The sequence below is a fragment of the Camelus bactrianus genome, chromosome 8, assembly GCF_048773025.1.
Source record: "Camelus bactrianus isolate YW-2024 breed Bactrian camel chromosome 8, ASM4877302v1, whole genome shotgun sequence".
NCBI lineage: Eukaryota > Metazoa > Chordata > Mammalia > Artiodactyla > Camelidae > Camelus > Camelus bactrianus.
In genome coordinates this window covers 22,518,895-22,535,590 of record NC_133546.1, presented here as the reverse complement: position 1 = coordinate 22,535,590, position 16,696 = coordinate 22,518,895, and the positions used below count along the sequence as shown (strand labels likewise).

Genomic DNA, 16,696 nt, shown 5'->3' with positions numbered 1-16,696 from the left:
TCTGTGGCCATCTGTGTGTCCATGTGCTCTGCATAGCCATGCAGTCTAACTCAACTGCTATTCTGTCATTTAATCCATTGAACTACCATTGGTTTACTTATTTTTAACCAACATTATGTGGCCTACATACTTGTGTTCTGAACCTGTTTCTGGTTCAAAGAGCATCAGTCTACTGCAGTCCCAAATGCAAGAAAGAGATAATTTTTTTGCATAAGCATATAAATATTTTGCATGAGAATAATACAAAAAGAGATGAGAGAAATGTATGTGTACTATATATATTTGCATACGTGTATATAAAATATACATGTGTATATATGTGCTTAAACATATATGTATATATTCACACACAAGTATATATTCACACACATGTATATATATACACATACACACATATACATATATTATGTATATAGTGTTTAAATGGAACTTGGTCATCCATTACTTACTATGGAACTTACTAAACAACATGGAAATAAATAAAGCAGCACTTTTTCAATATTTATATATTGTAGTGGAAGTCTTTTAAATACCAATCTTATGGTTGGTTAAGAACTTGAATTAAATACCATCTTAATTACAAATTAATATAAATTTGCTACTTGTATGTTTTGTTGCCATTTGGGAAAATTATACTATCAACAAGTGTAAAATAGAAAAGCTCCAAATCAGTTATAAACTGAGAACACAGCAAAAGCTGAATGTACTCTGCGTAACGTTTAAAAGTGTCTTGATTCTAATTAAGTCTCTTCCATTAGACATCCCTAGCCCTTAATGCCGCTTTCGGAAGACAGTCTGTTTCCAGCAAGATGGAAAGTCAGGAAGAACAGCCTCCGAAGGCACAAGGGGGCTCAGTCCACCCCTTCCAGGTTGGTGCCGGCCACTTCAGGCAGCTGGGGCCCAGCCGCGGCCCCTCCTGGCAGCCCCTGTGCTGCTGCTGCTGCTGCTGGTGGGGGCTGCCCCCCGGGCTCACGCCCGGCCTGCCCAGCCGGCCTGTGCTCACCTGCTGCGGGTTCCATCGCCTGCAGGGAGGCCTGGGCCGGGGGCTCTGGGGCCTGACCCAGTGCTGCTGCCTCTGGCTTCTGGGGCTGCTGATCAGCCCATGCTCCAGAAGGGAGGCCAGCGCTTTGGGCCTCTGCTCCTGACGCTGCAAGGGGATTCCTGGCTCCAAGGGGAGGTTCTGCCTCATTACCTCCCTTGGCCTCGGCCTGAGTACTTGGGGGAGGCAAGGGACTCTCTGAATGGCATGAGTGGCTCAGAGCAGGTTGTTCTGGCTCCTCGAGGGCCGTGTTGCCACCCCCCGGAGGACTGCTGACTTCTGGCTGGATTTCTCTGGACGGGCCTAGGGTGGACTCTGGACAGTGAAGTACCATGAAGGCCGCGGCCAGGTTTTTCACAGCGTCATGAACTCTGTCGGCTTCATCCTCATCGGCCTCTTCACCCACAGCCAAATTTGCCTCTGGCTCGTCGTCAGAGGTGTGCTGGCCTTGGTCACATTTTTCAGGCATTTTTGCTTCTCTAATTTTTTTGTAGAGTTCGTTTCTTTCTTCTTGTAAAGCTCGACAGAGGTTCTCTAGCCTTCCGATTTTCATCACGAAGCACTCATATTCTTTAGCTCTCAGTGCTTTCTGTGATTTGAAAACACACACACACTCATAAAACAACATGAAAAGCAAAATTGCCAGGACGCTGTCTGGAGACAGGCAAAACCATTTGTCCTGGAATTTGTCTGTTAGGCTCTGACCGCAGGGTGGTAGCTGGTCAGGACATCACTTCTGTTGTTGCATTGTGTTGGAGACTCTGGTAAAATTTTAATCCTTTTAAGGAAAGACAGATAGCAAAGCCTCTCTCTGCTTCAATCTAGGGCCTCTCAAATCTGAAAGTGGGTGACTCTCCTGCCACTAAGACTTAGAAGGAGTAAGCAGAAGCTTGTGGCAAAATGATTGAGATGGACTGGGACCTGGCTGTCAGCAAAGCTTTATCTGTTCTATAGATAAACTGCTATGAACTAGTCCAGCAAAGGCTTGATCTATGTTTTTGAAATAAGCACATCTCTTTGGAGCTGATTGTTACTTGGAATGAATCGTTAAAACAGTAAACAGAGTTAAAACAGAGAAACTCACCACACATTCATTCATGATGCTGCTCAACCTGTTCAGTTCTCTTTTCCTCTAGAAATGTCACTGTGTTTGTGCAAGAAATTGATCTTAATCATCTTACTCCTTCATCCCTACCTTTGTGTTACTCTGTCCCTTTTAAGACTCCCCCCTCCCCAGCTGTTTACATGGCAAAACCTTCACCTGTAAGCCCTGCCTCTCAGGTCAAGGGCCATGTATCTTTGCCTTTATCGTCTCAAAGCCTCCAGAGCCTAACATAATATCAGTGTTTAAATGCCTGTTGGAGGAATTAAACACCATGTCTCCATACCTGTTTATGAAATAGCATATTCCCTGGGTGCTTGGGCTGGTGTCTTCTCTCAGTATGTTCAAATCAACTAATTAATTTATTTTGCACCCGCTATGTGTCAGGCACCTGGGAAATTCAAGGACAGGTAAAATATTGACCCTGCCTTTAAGGAGTTCACAGTCCAGCAGGTGTGGTGCTGCTTTGGGGACAGCTTTTGAATCAACAAGTAGGCATGTATGTGACTTAGGGTCACAATGCTCTTTATGAGTCTGGACCCAATTCTAAATTACTTTTGCTCTCATTATTTTTATTGCAATATCATATATCACACCCCAGAAAAATTCAGCTCTTTTTCAAAGGTAATCTTTTGAGCCATTAGGCAATAATTATTTTCTGAGTATGAATATATTGACTAGACAGGGGAAGAGGAATAAGGGGGAACGCCTCCTCACCTCTTCAATCATGTCCAGCAGAGCTTTGTTACAGTTCTCAAACCGGGCTTTCCACGTGGCTGTGTCCTTTTCCAGTTTCTTCATTTTCTTGGTTGTCTACAGAAATTATAGTGTTTTAATGTAAATCTTGAGGAGTTAATATATCAAAGAAACTATCAGTTCCATATGTGATGTTAAGAAAAGTCCTTTTGTTACCAGCTGCTGAAGCGAGCAAAAATTCCATGTCAAGGAATGAAGATTGAGTGGAGAGAGTCATGATTTATTTTTGAACCATCTAGGTCAGTGGTAAAAAAACGTACTTGCACCAGAGCCAGTTCAGGAGAACGGAAACTACTTAGAGCCTTCCTTTTTATCACTGCTTTCTCTTTTGTTTAAAATAAAAATAACTTTATTGAGTCCTAAGAATAAGCTTGAAATTTAGATTATTTACTTTATTGAATAGAAGACTATTAGTGAGAAAGTTGGCCTGGCTTTTTAGCCATTAAAATGTTGATAATATCTGGGCACATCTGAGAAGCAGCCACACAAAGGCAACTTTCTATTTTCTCAGCCTTTCCATTTGTGGAGTGCAGTAGGATTCACTAAATGTGATTCCATGTGTTATTCATTTCATTCTCGAAACAGTCCCCCGAGGTAGGTTCTATTTTCACCTCAACTTTATAAATGGGGAAACTGAGGCTCAGAGAGGTGGAGTGATACTCAGGTGAGTTAGCGAAAGTGGGCCTGGAGTGGTTTCATTTAATGCAACATGTGCAGAGTGCCTGCTGGTTGCCAGGCCAGGGCTGGGTTTAGGGTGCACAGAAGTGAATAAAATGCAGCCTGGCTTTTTCAAACCTGAAACTACTCATGTTCCTGGTTATAGGATCTCCTCTCTGCTTGGATGAAGTGAAGTTAAGACACGTATTCAGGTGCAGTTACCCTGGATGAACCATATCCAGGCACTTGCTGCTTTGTGCCAAACTGCCTGAGGCTAGGTCTGCTTGGAGGCCAGAGGCTGGGTCCAGGCTCTTGGCCCCTGGGCTTTATAGAGAAGCTGTGTGAGCCTAGAGTGCTTTTAAATTTTGATTATTTCTTAACCAAGTTAGTAGTTTATAAACTTTTAAAAGTAATCAACCCCTTTAGGAATTTGATGAACTCTATGAGAACACCTAAAGAAATGCAATATGCAAACCAAAATTTTTTGGTAATTCTAAGGTCAACTACTAAGTTTATAAATGAGTCCCAGATTAAAAACTCCTGCTCTAAGGGGAATCTCACCACAACAGCCTAATTCTCAGTGTGCTCATAATGGGTGTGGCTCCACCTCCACAAGTTCTGGGAGCACACAAGTGCTGGAGGGTTGCCCACATTTGGAGGCAGGACTGAAATCCAAGCTGATACCCAGGGACCACAGGACTTCGGAAGCAGGGCTGAAATCTGAGTGTCCCAGCAGCTGTGAGATCTGCAGACTTATGTTGCCATGGGCAGCTTTGTAAACTCAATGCATACGGCACATCTGAGCAGATTACTCGTGCTCCAGCGGCTGGGGCAAGTCTGGTGCTAGTGACAGTGTGCACATGCAGAGGCGGGGCTGGGGTCTGGGCTGACTCAGTAGCTCCCACAATGGGTCTTGGTGTGTGACTATGGCAGTCCCAATGCCTGACCTCAGTGGTTCTGCACCAATGGATCTGTGCTGGTGGCTTTGTGAGCACAGCACTTGAGGAACATCTGGGATGATTGCATGAATTTCCATGGTTGGGGTGGGGCTGAGAGCAGCACCAAAAACAGTGTACTTTGTGAGCCTGCACAATGCGTGACAGGCAACACCACAGAGTGCACTTCTCAGTGGACAGCTCCTGTGGAGGAATACTTAGCAGTTCCTCTCTCAGTAGGAATGGTCCAGTCCTGCCTACATCACACCACAGTTCAGAAATGTGTCTAGGGGCATCTACTCCAATGACTGGGGAGCAGACCCTGTCCCTGACAGGACTTTGACAACCACAGAGCAAAGAGGAGGCCCAGCTCAACATCTAGTGCTGGCTCTGGTCACCACAACAATAGTCACACCCCCTATCAAGGGGGTAATAGCTAGGACACACTGAGGAAAGATGAGGTAGGAATCCATACTAAAAACAGCCCTCACACTAAAAATATTAGACCCATGGAGGCTACACAGGGAAACCCCCACATAAAAACAGCCCTTCAAGACCGCAGTAGTTAACTGTTTCTCCTAAACTCATAGAGTCAGAGAAATGCAAGTAAAATGAAGAAGCAGAGGAACCACTCCCAATTAAAAGATCAAGAGAATTCCTCCAAAAAAAAAAAAAATCAATGAAACAGACATCTCCAGTCTACCAGATCCCAAGTTCAAAAAGGAGGTAATGAAAATACTGAAGGAATTAGACTATTGATAAATACAGATTCCTGTAAAAAGGAATTAGAAACCATAAAGAGGAGCCAATTAAAATTAGAAAACTCATTTGCTGAGACAAAAGCTGAGCTAAAGGCAATTAATAGTAAACTGGATAAGGTGGAAGAATGAATAAGTGATCTGAAAGATGGAATAATGAAAATCAACCAATCAGAATAACAGATAGAAAAACAAAAACAAAAACAAAAAAAGAAAGTAATATACAGGACTTATGGGATAATATAAAGTATCCCAATCTATGTATAATAGGGATCCCAGAATGAGAAGGAGAAAAGGGGATCAAAAATGTATTTGAGGAAATTATGGCTGAAAACTTCCCAAACCTAAAGAAGGAAGCAGATAGCCAGGTATACAAAGCACTGAGGGCCCTAAACAAGATGAAGCCAACACAGAGCTACATAAAGACATATTATAATTTAAATGGCAAAAGTTAAAGAGAGGATTCTAAAGGCAGCAAGAGAAAAACAAAGAGTTAATTACAAAGAAACCCCACATAAAGCTATCAGCTGATTTCTCTACAGAAATGTTGCAGACCAGAGGGGAGTGGCAAGATATATTTAAAGCCCTAAAAGGGAAAAAAATGTAACCTAGAATATTCAACCCAGCAAGATTATCATTTAGAATAGAAGGAGAGATAAAGAATTTCTCAGATTAGCAAAAACTAAAAGAATATAGCAATATTAAACCTATCCTAAAAGAAATATTGAAAGCTCTTCTCTAAATAGAAAAGAAGGAAGACTTTATATGAAGGAGAAAATCACAATGGGAAAGTAAATCACTTAAATAAGTCAGGACACAGATTTAAAATTTTTTTTTAATTTTGTGAAAGTGACGAAAACTACAATGAACAGCAAAAGGATAAACGTGAAGATGTAAATGAGAACATCAAAATCAAAATGTGGGGAAGGAGAGTAAGGAAAAGTATATTTTTTAAAAGAATGTGTTTGAGCCTATATAACTAGCAAGTAGATATAGTAATGGGTTAACATACTTGACAAAAAAGGTAATCACAAATCAAAAACATACAGTAGATTCACAAAAATGAAAAAGAAGAAAACACAAGCATAATACAAAAGAAAATCATCTAACCACAAAAGGAAAAAAAAAATGGAACAAAGGAGAAATACAAAATCAACGGGAAAACAAGGTTTAAAATGTCAATAAATACATATATATCAATAATTACCTTAAGTGTCAATGGACTAAATACTCCAATCAAAAAGACATAGAGTGGCAAATTGGATAAAAAAGCAAGAGACTACAATATACTGTCTACAAGAGACCCTCTTTAGGGCTAAGGACACACACAGATTGAAAGTGAGAGAATGGAAATGGAAACGACAAGAAAGTCAGGGTAGCAATACTCAGACAAAACAGACTTTAAAAATGAAAGCCATAAAGAAAGATAAAGAAGGACACTATATAATGATAAAAGGATCAATACAAGAAGAGGATATTATACTCGTTTACAGATATGCACCCAATATAGGAGCACCTAAATACATAAAACAAATATTAACAGGCATAAAGGGAGAAATTGATAGGAGTACATAATAGTAAGAAACTTTAACACCCTACTCACATCAGTGGACAGATCTTCCAGACAGAAAATCAGTAAGGCAACAGAGATCCTAAATGATATAATAGAACTTAGACTTAGTTGATATTTTCAGGACAATACATCCAAAAAACCTAAAATACACATTCTTTTGAAGTTCACATGGACCATTCTCTAAAACTGACCACATACTAGGACACAAAACAAGCCTCAGCAAATTTAAGAGGACAGAATTTATTTCAAGCATGTTTTCTGACCACAGTGGTATGAAACTAGAAATCAACCACAGAAAGAGAAATGAGAAAAAAATGAATACAAGGAAACTAAACAACATGCTACTATAAAACCAATAGGTCAACAATGAAATCAAAGAGGGAATTAAAAAAAAAAAAAACCCTTGAGACAAGTGACAATGAAAACACAACCATACAAAACCTACAAAGTCTACGGGATGCAGCAAAAGCAGTTCTTACAGGGAGGTTCACAGCAATACACGCCTTCTGCAAAAAACAAGAAAAATTTCAAATAAACTATCTAACCTATCTCATAAAAGAATTAGGAAAAAAAGAACATACAAAGCCTAAAGTCAGCAGAAGGAAGGAAATAATAAAGATCAGAGATTAAATAAATAAAATAGAGATTAAAAAATAGAAAAAATCAATAAAACCAAGAGCTAGTTCTTTGAAAGGGTAAACAAATTGGCAAGCCTTTGGCCAGGCTCACCAAGAAGAAAAGAGAGAAGACTCAAATAAACAGAATAAGAAATGAAAGAGGAGAAATAACAACCAATACCACAGAAATACAAAAAACTATAAGAGAATACTATGAACAATTATATGTCATCAAATTGGACAACCTAGGAGAAATGGACAATTATATAGAAAAATACAACTCACCAAAATTGAATCAGGAAGAAACAGATAATTTGAACAGTCACTAGAAGTGAAATAGAATCTGTAATTAAAAACAAAAAACAAACAAACAACAACAACAACAACAACAACAACAAAATTCCTGTAAACAAAAGTCCAGGACCAGATTGCTTCACTGGGGAATTCTACCAAACATACAAAGAGCTTGTATTGACCCTTCTCAAAATCTTCCACAAGACTGAAGAGGAAGAAACACTCCCAAACTCTTTCTATGAAGCCATCATCACCCTGATACTAAAACCAGACAAAGACAATACCAAAAAAAGAAAATTACAGGCCAATACCTTTGATGAATATAGATGCAAAAAATCTCAACAAAATATTAGCAAACTGAATCTAACAACATGTAAAAAAGATCATACAGCACAGTCAAGTTGGATTCTTCCCAGGGTTACAAGGATGGTTCAACATACACAAATCAATCAATGTGATGTACCACGTCAACTAAAGAAAAGACAAAACCCACATGGTCAACTCAATAGATGCAGAAAAAGCATTTGATAAAATTCAATATCCATTTATGATAAAAACTCTTACCAAAGTAGGTATAGAGGGAACATGTCTCAACATAATAAAAGCTATTTATGACAAACCCACAGCCAGCATAATGCTCAATGGTGAAAAGCTGAAAGCCTTCCTGCTAAAATCTGGAATGAGACAAGAATACCCTCTTTCATTACTTTCAGTCAACATAGTATTGGGAATCCTAGCCACAGCAATCAGTCAAGAAAAAGAAATCAAATGGATCCAAATTGGAAGAGAAGAGGTAAAATTGTCACTATATGTGGACGGCATGATACTATATATAGAAAACCCTAAAGACTCCACACAAAAACTACTAGAAGTGATAAATGAATTCAGCAAGCTAGCTAGATAAAAAATTAACATACAGATATCTACTGCATTTCTTTCTACTAACAATGAAATATCAGAAAGGAAAAGTGAAAAAAAAATCCTTTTTAAAATCGTGTCACAAAAAATAAAATACTTAGGAATAAACCTGATTAAGGAGGTGAAAGACTTATACACTAAGAACTATAACATTCTGATAAAGGAAACTGAAGATGGCTCAAAGAAATGGAAAGATATCCCATGCTTTTGGATTGGAAGAATCAATACTGTTAAAATGGCCATACTACCCTAAGCAATCTACAGATTTAATGTGATCTCTATCAAAATTACCATGACCTTTTTCACAAAACTAGAATAAATAATCCTGAAGTTTACATGGAATCCCGAAAGACCCAGAAGTTCCAAAGCAATATTGAAGAAAAAGAATGAAGCTAGAAGAATAACCCTCCCAGACTTCAGACACTACTGCAGAGCTACAGTAATCAAAACAGCATGGTGTTGGCACCAAAACAGATATATGGACCAATGGATCAGAATTGAGAGCCCCAAAATAGACCCACATACCTATGATCAATTAATCTTTGGCAAAGAAGGCAAGAATATACAATGGAGAAAAGATAGCCTCTCCAGCAAGTGGTGTTGGGAAAGCTGGACAGCAGCATGTATAACAATGGAGTCAGAACACTCTCTCACACCATACACAAAAATAAACTCAAAATGGCTTAAAGACTTAAACATGACAAGAGACTATAAACCTAGAAGAAAACATAGGCAAAACATTCTCTGACATAAATCTTAGCAATGTTTTCCTAGGGCAATCTACCAAGGCAATAGAAATAAAAGCAAAAGTAAATAAATGAAACCTAATCAAACTTTTAAGCTTATTCATGGAAAGGAAACCATAAACAAAATGAAAAGACAGCCTACAGACTAGGAGAAAATATTTGCAAAGGACATGACTGACAGGGCTTAATTTCCTAAACATACAAACATCTCATACAACTCTATAACAGAAAAAGCAAACAACCCAATGAAAAAATGGGCAGAAGACCTAAATAGATATTTCTCTAAAGAAGACATAACAGATGGCCAATAGGCACATGAAAAGATTAACATCACCAGTTATCAGAGAAATGCAAATCAAAACTACAATAGGTACCACCTCACACCAGTCAGAATGGCCATCATTAAAAAGTCTACCAGTAACAAATGATTGAGAGGTTGTGGAGAAATGGGAATCCTCTTACACTCTTAGGGGGGAATGTAAATTGGTGCAGCCACTATGAAAAACAGTATGGAAGTTCCTTAAAAAATGAAAAATAGAGTTACCATATGATCCAGCAATCCCACTCCTGGACATTATCTAGAGAAAACTCTAATTTGAAAAGATTCATGCACCCCAGTGTTCATAGCAGCATTATTTACAGTAGCCAAGACATGGTAGCAACCTAAATGTGACATTGATAGATGACTGAATAAAAAAGTTGTGGTGTATGTATGTGTATTTATATATATCACACACATATATATATAATGGAATGTTACTTAGCCATAAAAGAAGGAACTAATGCCATTTGCAGCAACGTGGATGGACCTAGAGATTATCATACTAAGTGAAGTAAGTCAGAAAGAGAAAGACAAATACCATATGATATCACTGATACATGGAATCTAAAATATGATACAAATGAACTTATTCATAAAACAGAAAGAGACTCACAGACATAGAAAACAAACTTATGGTTACCAAAGGGGAAAGGGGATGGGGGAGGGATAAATTAGAGTTTGGGATTAGCAGATATAAATGACTATATATAAAATAGACAAACAACACGATCCTACTCTATAGCACAAGGAACTATATTCAATATCCTACAATAAACCATAATGAAAAAGAATATGTATATATATGTATAACTGAATCACTTTGCTGTACATTAGAAACTAATACAACATTTTAAATCAGCTATACTTTGATAAAAACCCTCCTGCTCTAATATTTATTCCAATTTTAGAACTATGTAGTTTTGAAGTAAATAAAAACATTTTCTACTCTAATATTTGTTCTATATTAAAACTCTGTAGTTAAAAAAATTTTTTTTTAATGGATGGATGCATTCTAGAATGGGAAAGCTATAACTTTGATAAATGTTGGCCTATTAAGTTTGCTCATGAATTGTGAAATTGGTCATATTACTTTATGAAAACGTTTTTAAAAGGATGCTTTTCTACACTTAAATAGGGTTAATGCCAATCCTTATTCAGAAACATAGTTGTGATGGCTGATTTTGTTTTGGGAAAATACAAAATTGAACAAACTTTAAACATTATGTCCAATAATAATATAATAACAACTTACATTTGTAAAAGACTCTCATTCAAGGCTCTGTCAGTTATGTTATATTACATATCCTCTCTTCTGAGATGGATCCTATGAAATGGTGTTTTCTACTCTAACATTTTACTCTTACATACTTGGATGAAAGTTGTTTTTTTTAATCCTTAGAAGATTAGGTACTTTTTAATTTCAGTATGAAGAACATAATATAAAATTACTAGCTCTTACCCTTTTTTTTTTTTTTAACTTCTCCATGGACTAGAAAAAGAAAATATTCTTCCTCAGAGTGAAAATGTATCCTAGTGGTTTTGGACTCTTCCTAAGATTAATTCACCAGATACTTACCAATAAAAAAAATATAGCCCAAATCTCATTTGCATGTATAAACATTTCATTACTTCTTGAAATGCACTGAAATAACTTAGCAAGAGAAAAATAAATCCAAAGGAGAATTGCCTGTCAAAAGAGAAAATGTCAATCTTTTGTGGAAGATAAGCAATACTCACTTTATCCATTTCCTGTTTGAAAGTGGCAAACACCTCATTGCTTTTTGTCAGTGTGCTCTGAAACTCTTCAAACCTTCCAGCATAGAGAGTAAGCTGCAAACAGGGGAAAGAGTAGATCTATTTTAGGGCTGCTTTTGGAACGCTTCCAGAACAAAACAACATGTCATTGTTTATTATTTGAGAAGAAAAATGATTTAAGGGCATTCTCAATACAACGTTAGTAATATGTTCACTTGTTTTATTCACTATGAGATCAGCATAGGTCAGTGAGTATGATTGAAGCACTTTTTTTTAAAATTTAATTTTATTTTTTGTTGAGTGGGGGAGGTAATTAGGTTTATTTATTTAATTATTTTTAGAGGAAGTACTGGGGATTGAACCCAGGACCTCAGGCATGCTAAGTATGTGCTTTACCACTTGAACTATACCCTCCCCCCTTGAAACACTTCTTTAAAGAAAAATGAAATAATAAAATATATCATCACCATTTCATTATATCATATCTTTTACCAACAAACATTTATTAAGCACTGAACATATGCACTGACTCTATGTACAAAAGCGTTTATGCTGTAGCTTCTGTTTTTGAGGGACCTGCACTCCTGATAGGAAGATAATGCCAAAGACAACTTGATTATGAGACAATGAATACAAAGTACCAAGTCAATTAAGTACTGATCTGAGAAGGAGGTGAGCATGGCAGGTGATCTTATGAGCCATGTTGTGCTGACATGGTGCATGTTTGATGTGTCATATTCCCTCTCTCACTTTGGTGTTTCAGAGAAGCATGGAAGGGACATCCAGAGGTCATCCTCAGTACTCCTGCCAGAGGCAGAAATAGAAACAAACTATTTTAGGGTTAGTAATAACAATAGTTGCCCCAACTTTTCACTTCTAAATGGGCTGAGCGCCACACGTGTTCTTTTAACTGAGCGCAGATTTTAATTACAAACATTCATAGCATATAGGAAATAGAAACGCGTCCAGGAATTGTCTTAGCTAACTAGTGAGATTTGGTTCGGGTACTAGTCCAATGATAACAGTAGTTGCAGAGGAATCTCTTCTCGTCTTATGTACATAAGGTGAAGTTTTCTGGGATTAAAGACTGTGATTACCCATCTTTAACAATTGACTCACTGATCTTTCCCCTTGGGTAGTATTTTGTGTCTGCATTGCTGGGTTGTGTTGGTATTGCTGACTTTCCACATCTACTACCATCTCCATCCTAATCAATCTAATGAACACTCGATTTGTAGTGACAATTGTATCCCATTGATCATCTCTGACATTTACTCTTTGCCTTGGTTTGTATAACTGAAAGCCAGGCATCTCTTCCCTCAATGAGAATTATGCCCCAGATTGGCAAGCGGTTGTCCTATGACTGAAAAGTGACTTCCATCGTCTCGAAAGACGCAGTCTGTCCTTAATGTTTCCTTTGCTCAGACAATAGAAATGGGGACTAAGGCCTCCCCCTCCCACCATCGTACCTCTTTAGTTGTCAAGCCAAAGGAAGTCTTCAAGTGCTTTGCAAAATCATCTGTGATAGACTTTGTTTCTTAAGGTTTAAAAGTTTTTAAAATATAATGCTGATACCTTTCAAGAAAAGCTTCTTAGAACATTACTACATGTAGGGATTTGGGACCTCGCTATTCTTCTTAGTGATTAAGTAATTGTTGAAGTTTTGAAAATGGCTTTGAAGACAAAAGAGATAGACAAGGGAGGGTCCTTGCAGAGAGAGCTCCACGCCAGGGAAAGCAAGGTGATGGGGTGGGGGGAAGAGCAGGGGTAACTCAGTTCAGGGCCATGCTTCTTCAGGTCTGAAAATTCTCTACATTCATGAGCTAGAGCTGAACATGGTCTGAAGATCATCTTTTCTAGTGGTTCTTAAACTTTTTTGCAACTAAAGACTCCTTTTATCTCATTTATCACTATGTGGATCCTTACCTATGAAATAATGCTATTATTAGCTCATCCACTAATTAATTATTAGCATTTTAATTAATTTTATTGTCATAATTAGATTATGAGTTTAATTAGGCAGGATTTTTGACTCTCTTATTGGTTACTGTATCTCCAATACCTAGAACCATGCCTAGCACTTAGTAGATGCTCAGTAAGTGTTGAATTAATTATAATTACTATGAGCCAGGCACTGAACTAATGCTTTGCATTCACAACTTGAAAACAAAATACATGTATGTTACATGGTTATTAACTCATTTTCCTTTTACAGACTTAATCAAACATATGAATAAGTGCCATTCTTGCTGCTGAATAAAAGCTGATAAAATGTCAAAAACAACTATATTTTAGGTAGCAATTGCTGCCTTATGTGCTGTTTATGTTTTGGAAATATTGAAAAGTAATGGGCCTTCCAGAGGTCAGACGACTCCAGCTTGGGGTCGTTGATCCACTACAGCATCCTTATTTTACAGACTAGGGAATTTAGGTCCAGGGAGGTTTAGGTGAGTTGCGTAGAATCAGACAGCTTCTCAGCAGAGTCTCAGAGTTGTGACCCTGATCTCTGGACTTGAGCACAGTATTCAGGGATAAATGAGGATCACTGGCAAGTCTAGAACCCCTGGTTGATATGTTTTCAGATTTGAGGGGGTATAGGTGGGAAATTGGATCACACCTTTATTTTTTTATTTCACAGCATTGAAGGCCTAGATTCTCATGCCAGCTGAAGGAATCACCCTCTAGCCCAGAGTCTAATGATATTAATCTACTCTTCTCAAGTTCATTACCTTCATTTAGCATAGAGGAGTAGAGATTGCTTATAACAGATGATGTGAACAATGTCTATTCAAGTACTGTCTGTTGTGCCCCTGAAGGCTCTGTGCTGTGAATGGGGCAGAGATAGAGCCAGAAGCTCTGACTTGATTCTCTGGAATCCCCCCGAGAAGTGCGTGGTCACACCTCCTTCCCCTGCGCCTGCTTCTGGTTAGAGAGCTGCCTCTGCCGGTCACCCACCCCACACCGTGATGCAATGAGTTCTGTGACCGCCTAAAGGACCACTTGGAGTTTGTAACTCTAGAGTTTAGTCTTTTAACTCTGAGTCCTTTGATTCTATTAATAGTGAAAAAAATATGGTTCCAATTCCTATGTAATTAGTATTTTAAAACTATTTTGATATATTATGTTAGTTCATCAGTGTGTTTGGTATACACATTGGAAAAGTGTGCTTTAGGAAGGTTAGATAATGAAATAATACGTATGTTTTTGTCTATGCAGTGGTATAATTTGTGATGCTAAGTTTCTTATTTTTCCTATTTAAAAAATGAACAAGCATTCATTGAACTTGTTCATTTATACAATGAACAATTTTTTTCACAGTGAACAAGTATTCAGAAGGCAGCACATAAACATTTACAAGTGAATTACTCAAATCTTAAATTAATGCTGCCCAGTTTGGAAGGCTTCTGATTTTCTCACCTTCTGTGACTGTGCTCTGTGTGACTTTATAGACCCTTTAGCACTTGAGCGTTTCTCCCAGTAGGGGAGCTAAAGTCCCTCTGTGGCCCGGCCATGGCAGGATAGGTCTCCTGGAACCTACCAGGGAACATTTGCCAGGAGAGGTAGAACCCCAAGGGCCCCGGAAGAGTGGATGGGCTTAGCTTTCCTCCGGACCCAGCTGTTGCATGAAGCTTTATTTTTGAGCCTGGAATACGAATTCCCATCGTCTAACACACACATGACATCATGAAACCAAATCAAAATGATTTCTGATTTGTCTGGAATTTCTAACCATTTGCCACTGACAAGGCCAACCTCTGATAGCACAAAAACTTGGGTGCTGACTCTATTTCTCTAATTTCCTTTTATCATCAGTAATATCAAACAAGCAAGGACATTTTCAGTATTGACAATTATAGATGGTGCATCTGAACAGTTGACAAATTTGATCCTTTCCTTAATAGGTTAATGAGTGTGGGGAGAGAGAGGACATATGAACAGATAGGTGAGGACCTGGCCACCAGCTTATTCTGATTGACCTTCATTTGTACGTCAACCTTTTGACTAGAGGTTGTTGGCACAGATCATTTGTTTTTCTTAGATATAACATTGTGCTTTTATTTTAACTTAAAAATAATAAATAGGAAGTTATTCTTCATTTCCAACTCCTGTCCCCACTTCCTCTGCCACATGGAAGGCCTTGTGCACAGCAAGAAGGGCACACCCCATGCATTGTTGTCCCCCAACTTCACCTGAGCCTGCAGGACTGTCTCCTGTTCCTTCAACACTTTGGCCTGAAGTTTCCACTCTGCTGCCTGGTTCAGCAACTGTGAGAAGAGAGAATGCATGGGAAAACTGTCACATTACCATTTTGTTGTAATTGGTGTGTAAACTGAATAACTTGCTAATTAATCCTTTTAAGTAATTTTTTTGGGGGGGATCTTTGTAAAGAATCTAAGGAAGTTGAGAAAACAACTAGTCTAAAAAGTTGAATTCTTAACTAAAAATTAGTGATTCTAATAGGAAAAAGGGAGAGAAAAATCTCCAACTCCAAGTATGAATTGCACAAAATTCAACCTCCCACCGAATTCTGGAACCTTCTGTAGCAATCCTGCCAACCACCATTCAGCCTCTGCTTGAACCTTTCCAGAACATCCTTACCTGGGACATTGTTCTGAGCAACTGTTCCTTAATATCAGACCATTGTTCTCCATCATACCCTGCATCAGAATCTCCTCGGGGGCATGTTAAAATGCAGATCCCTCTCAGAGAATATGTTAGGAAGCATAGGGTGTGATTAGAATCTGTATTTATAGCAAATGGATTAAAACCTGAGAATCACTGGGTTAGAAATCTGACCTATTATTGCAAATCCTGTATAAGGTTTACAAAGGAAGTCTCATCCCCTTTCCCTAAGGCAGCCCTTCAAATACAACCAAGGCCTTACAGCAAACACGATCAGAACTGGAACTGATGGGTTAAATTGTAAAAGTTGTTTTAGGCGTGAAAATGACACATATTTAGGTAAAACATTATTTTAACTTAAGATATATGTTCATTTACTCATCAACTTTGATGTAGGGCTATGATCTTTGTTTTGGGTATGGATCTTCTGATCAGAATTCAGAGGGTTTTTTTGGTTGTTGTTTTTTTGTTTTTACAGAAATCGTATCCATAATGTTTCATATAAAAGCTATAATTTTTTTCTATTTTAAATGATAGTGCTAGAACCTAAAGACCTAAGATATTTGTAAAGCAGCTTGATTGGATAATTCTTTTGAATTTT

General features: G+C 38.0%; 1 protein-coding gene across 1 annotated transcript in view; it reads right to left on the bottom strand.

Annotated features, from left to right (window-relative positions):
- Nucleotides 1–262: 262 nt before the first annotated feature.
- TXLNB (taxilin beta) overlaps nucleotides 263–16,696 on the bottom strand; it is a 41,813-nt gene continuing 25,379 nt past the window's right edge. The window contains exons 7-10 of the mRNA XM_010965646.3: nucleotides 15,663–15,737; nucleotides 11,455–11,547; nucleotides 2,859–2,954; nucleotides 263–1,628 (exon numbers count right to left, since the gene is read on the bottom strand). Of these exons, the coding sequence (XP_010963948.2) occupies nucleotides 852–1,628; nucleotides 2,859–2,954; nucleotides 11,455–11,547; nucleotides 15,663–15,737 (1,041 nt within the window). The 3' untranslated portion in view covers nucleotides 263–851. The remainder of the gene's footprint in view (nucleotides 1,629–2,858; nucleotides 2,955–11,454; nucleotides 11,548–15,662; nucleotides 15,738–16,696) is intronic.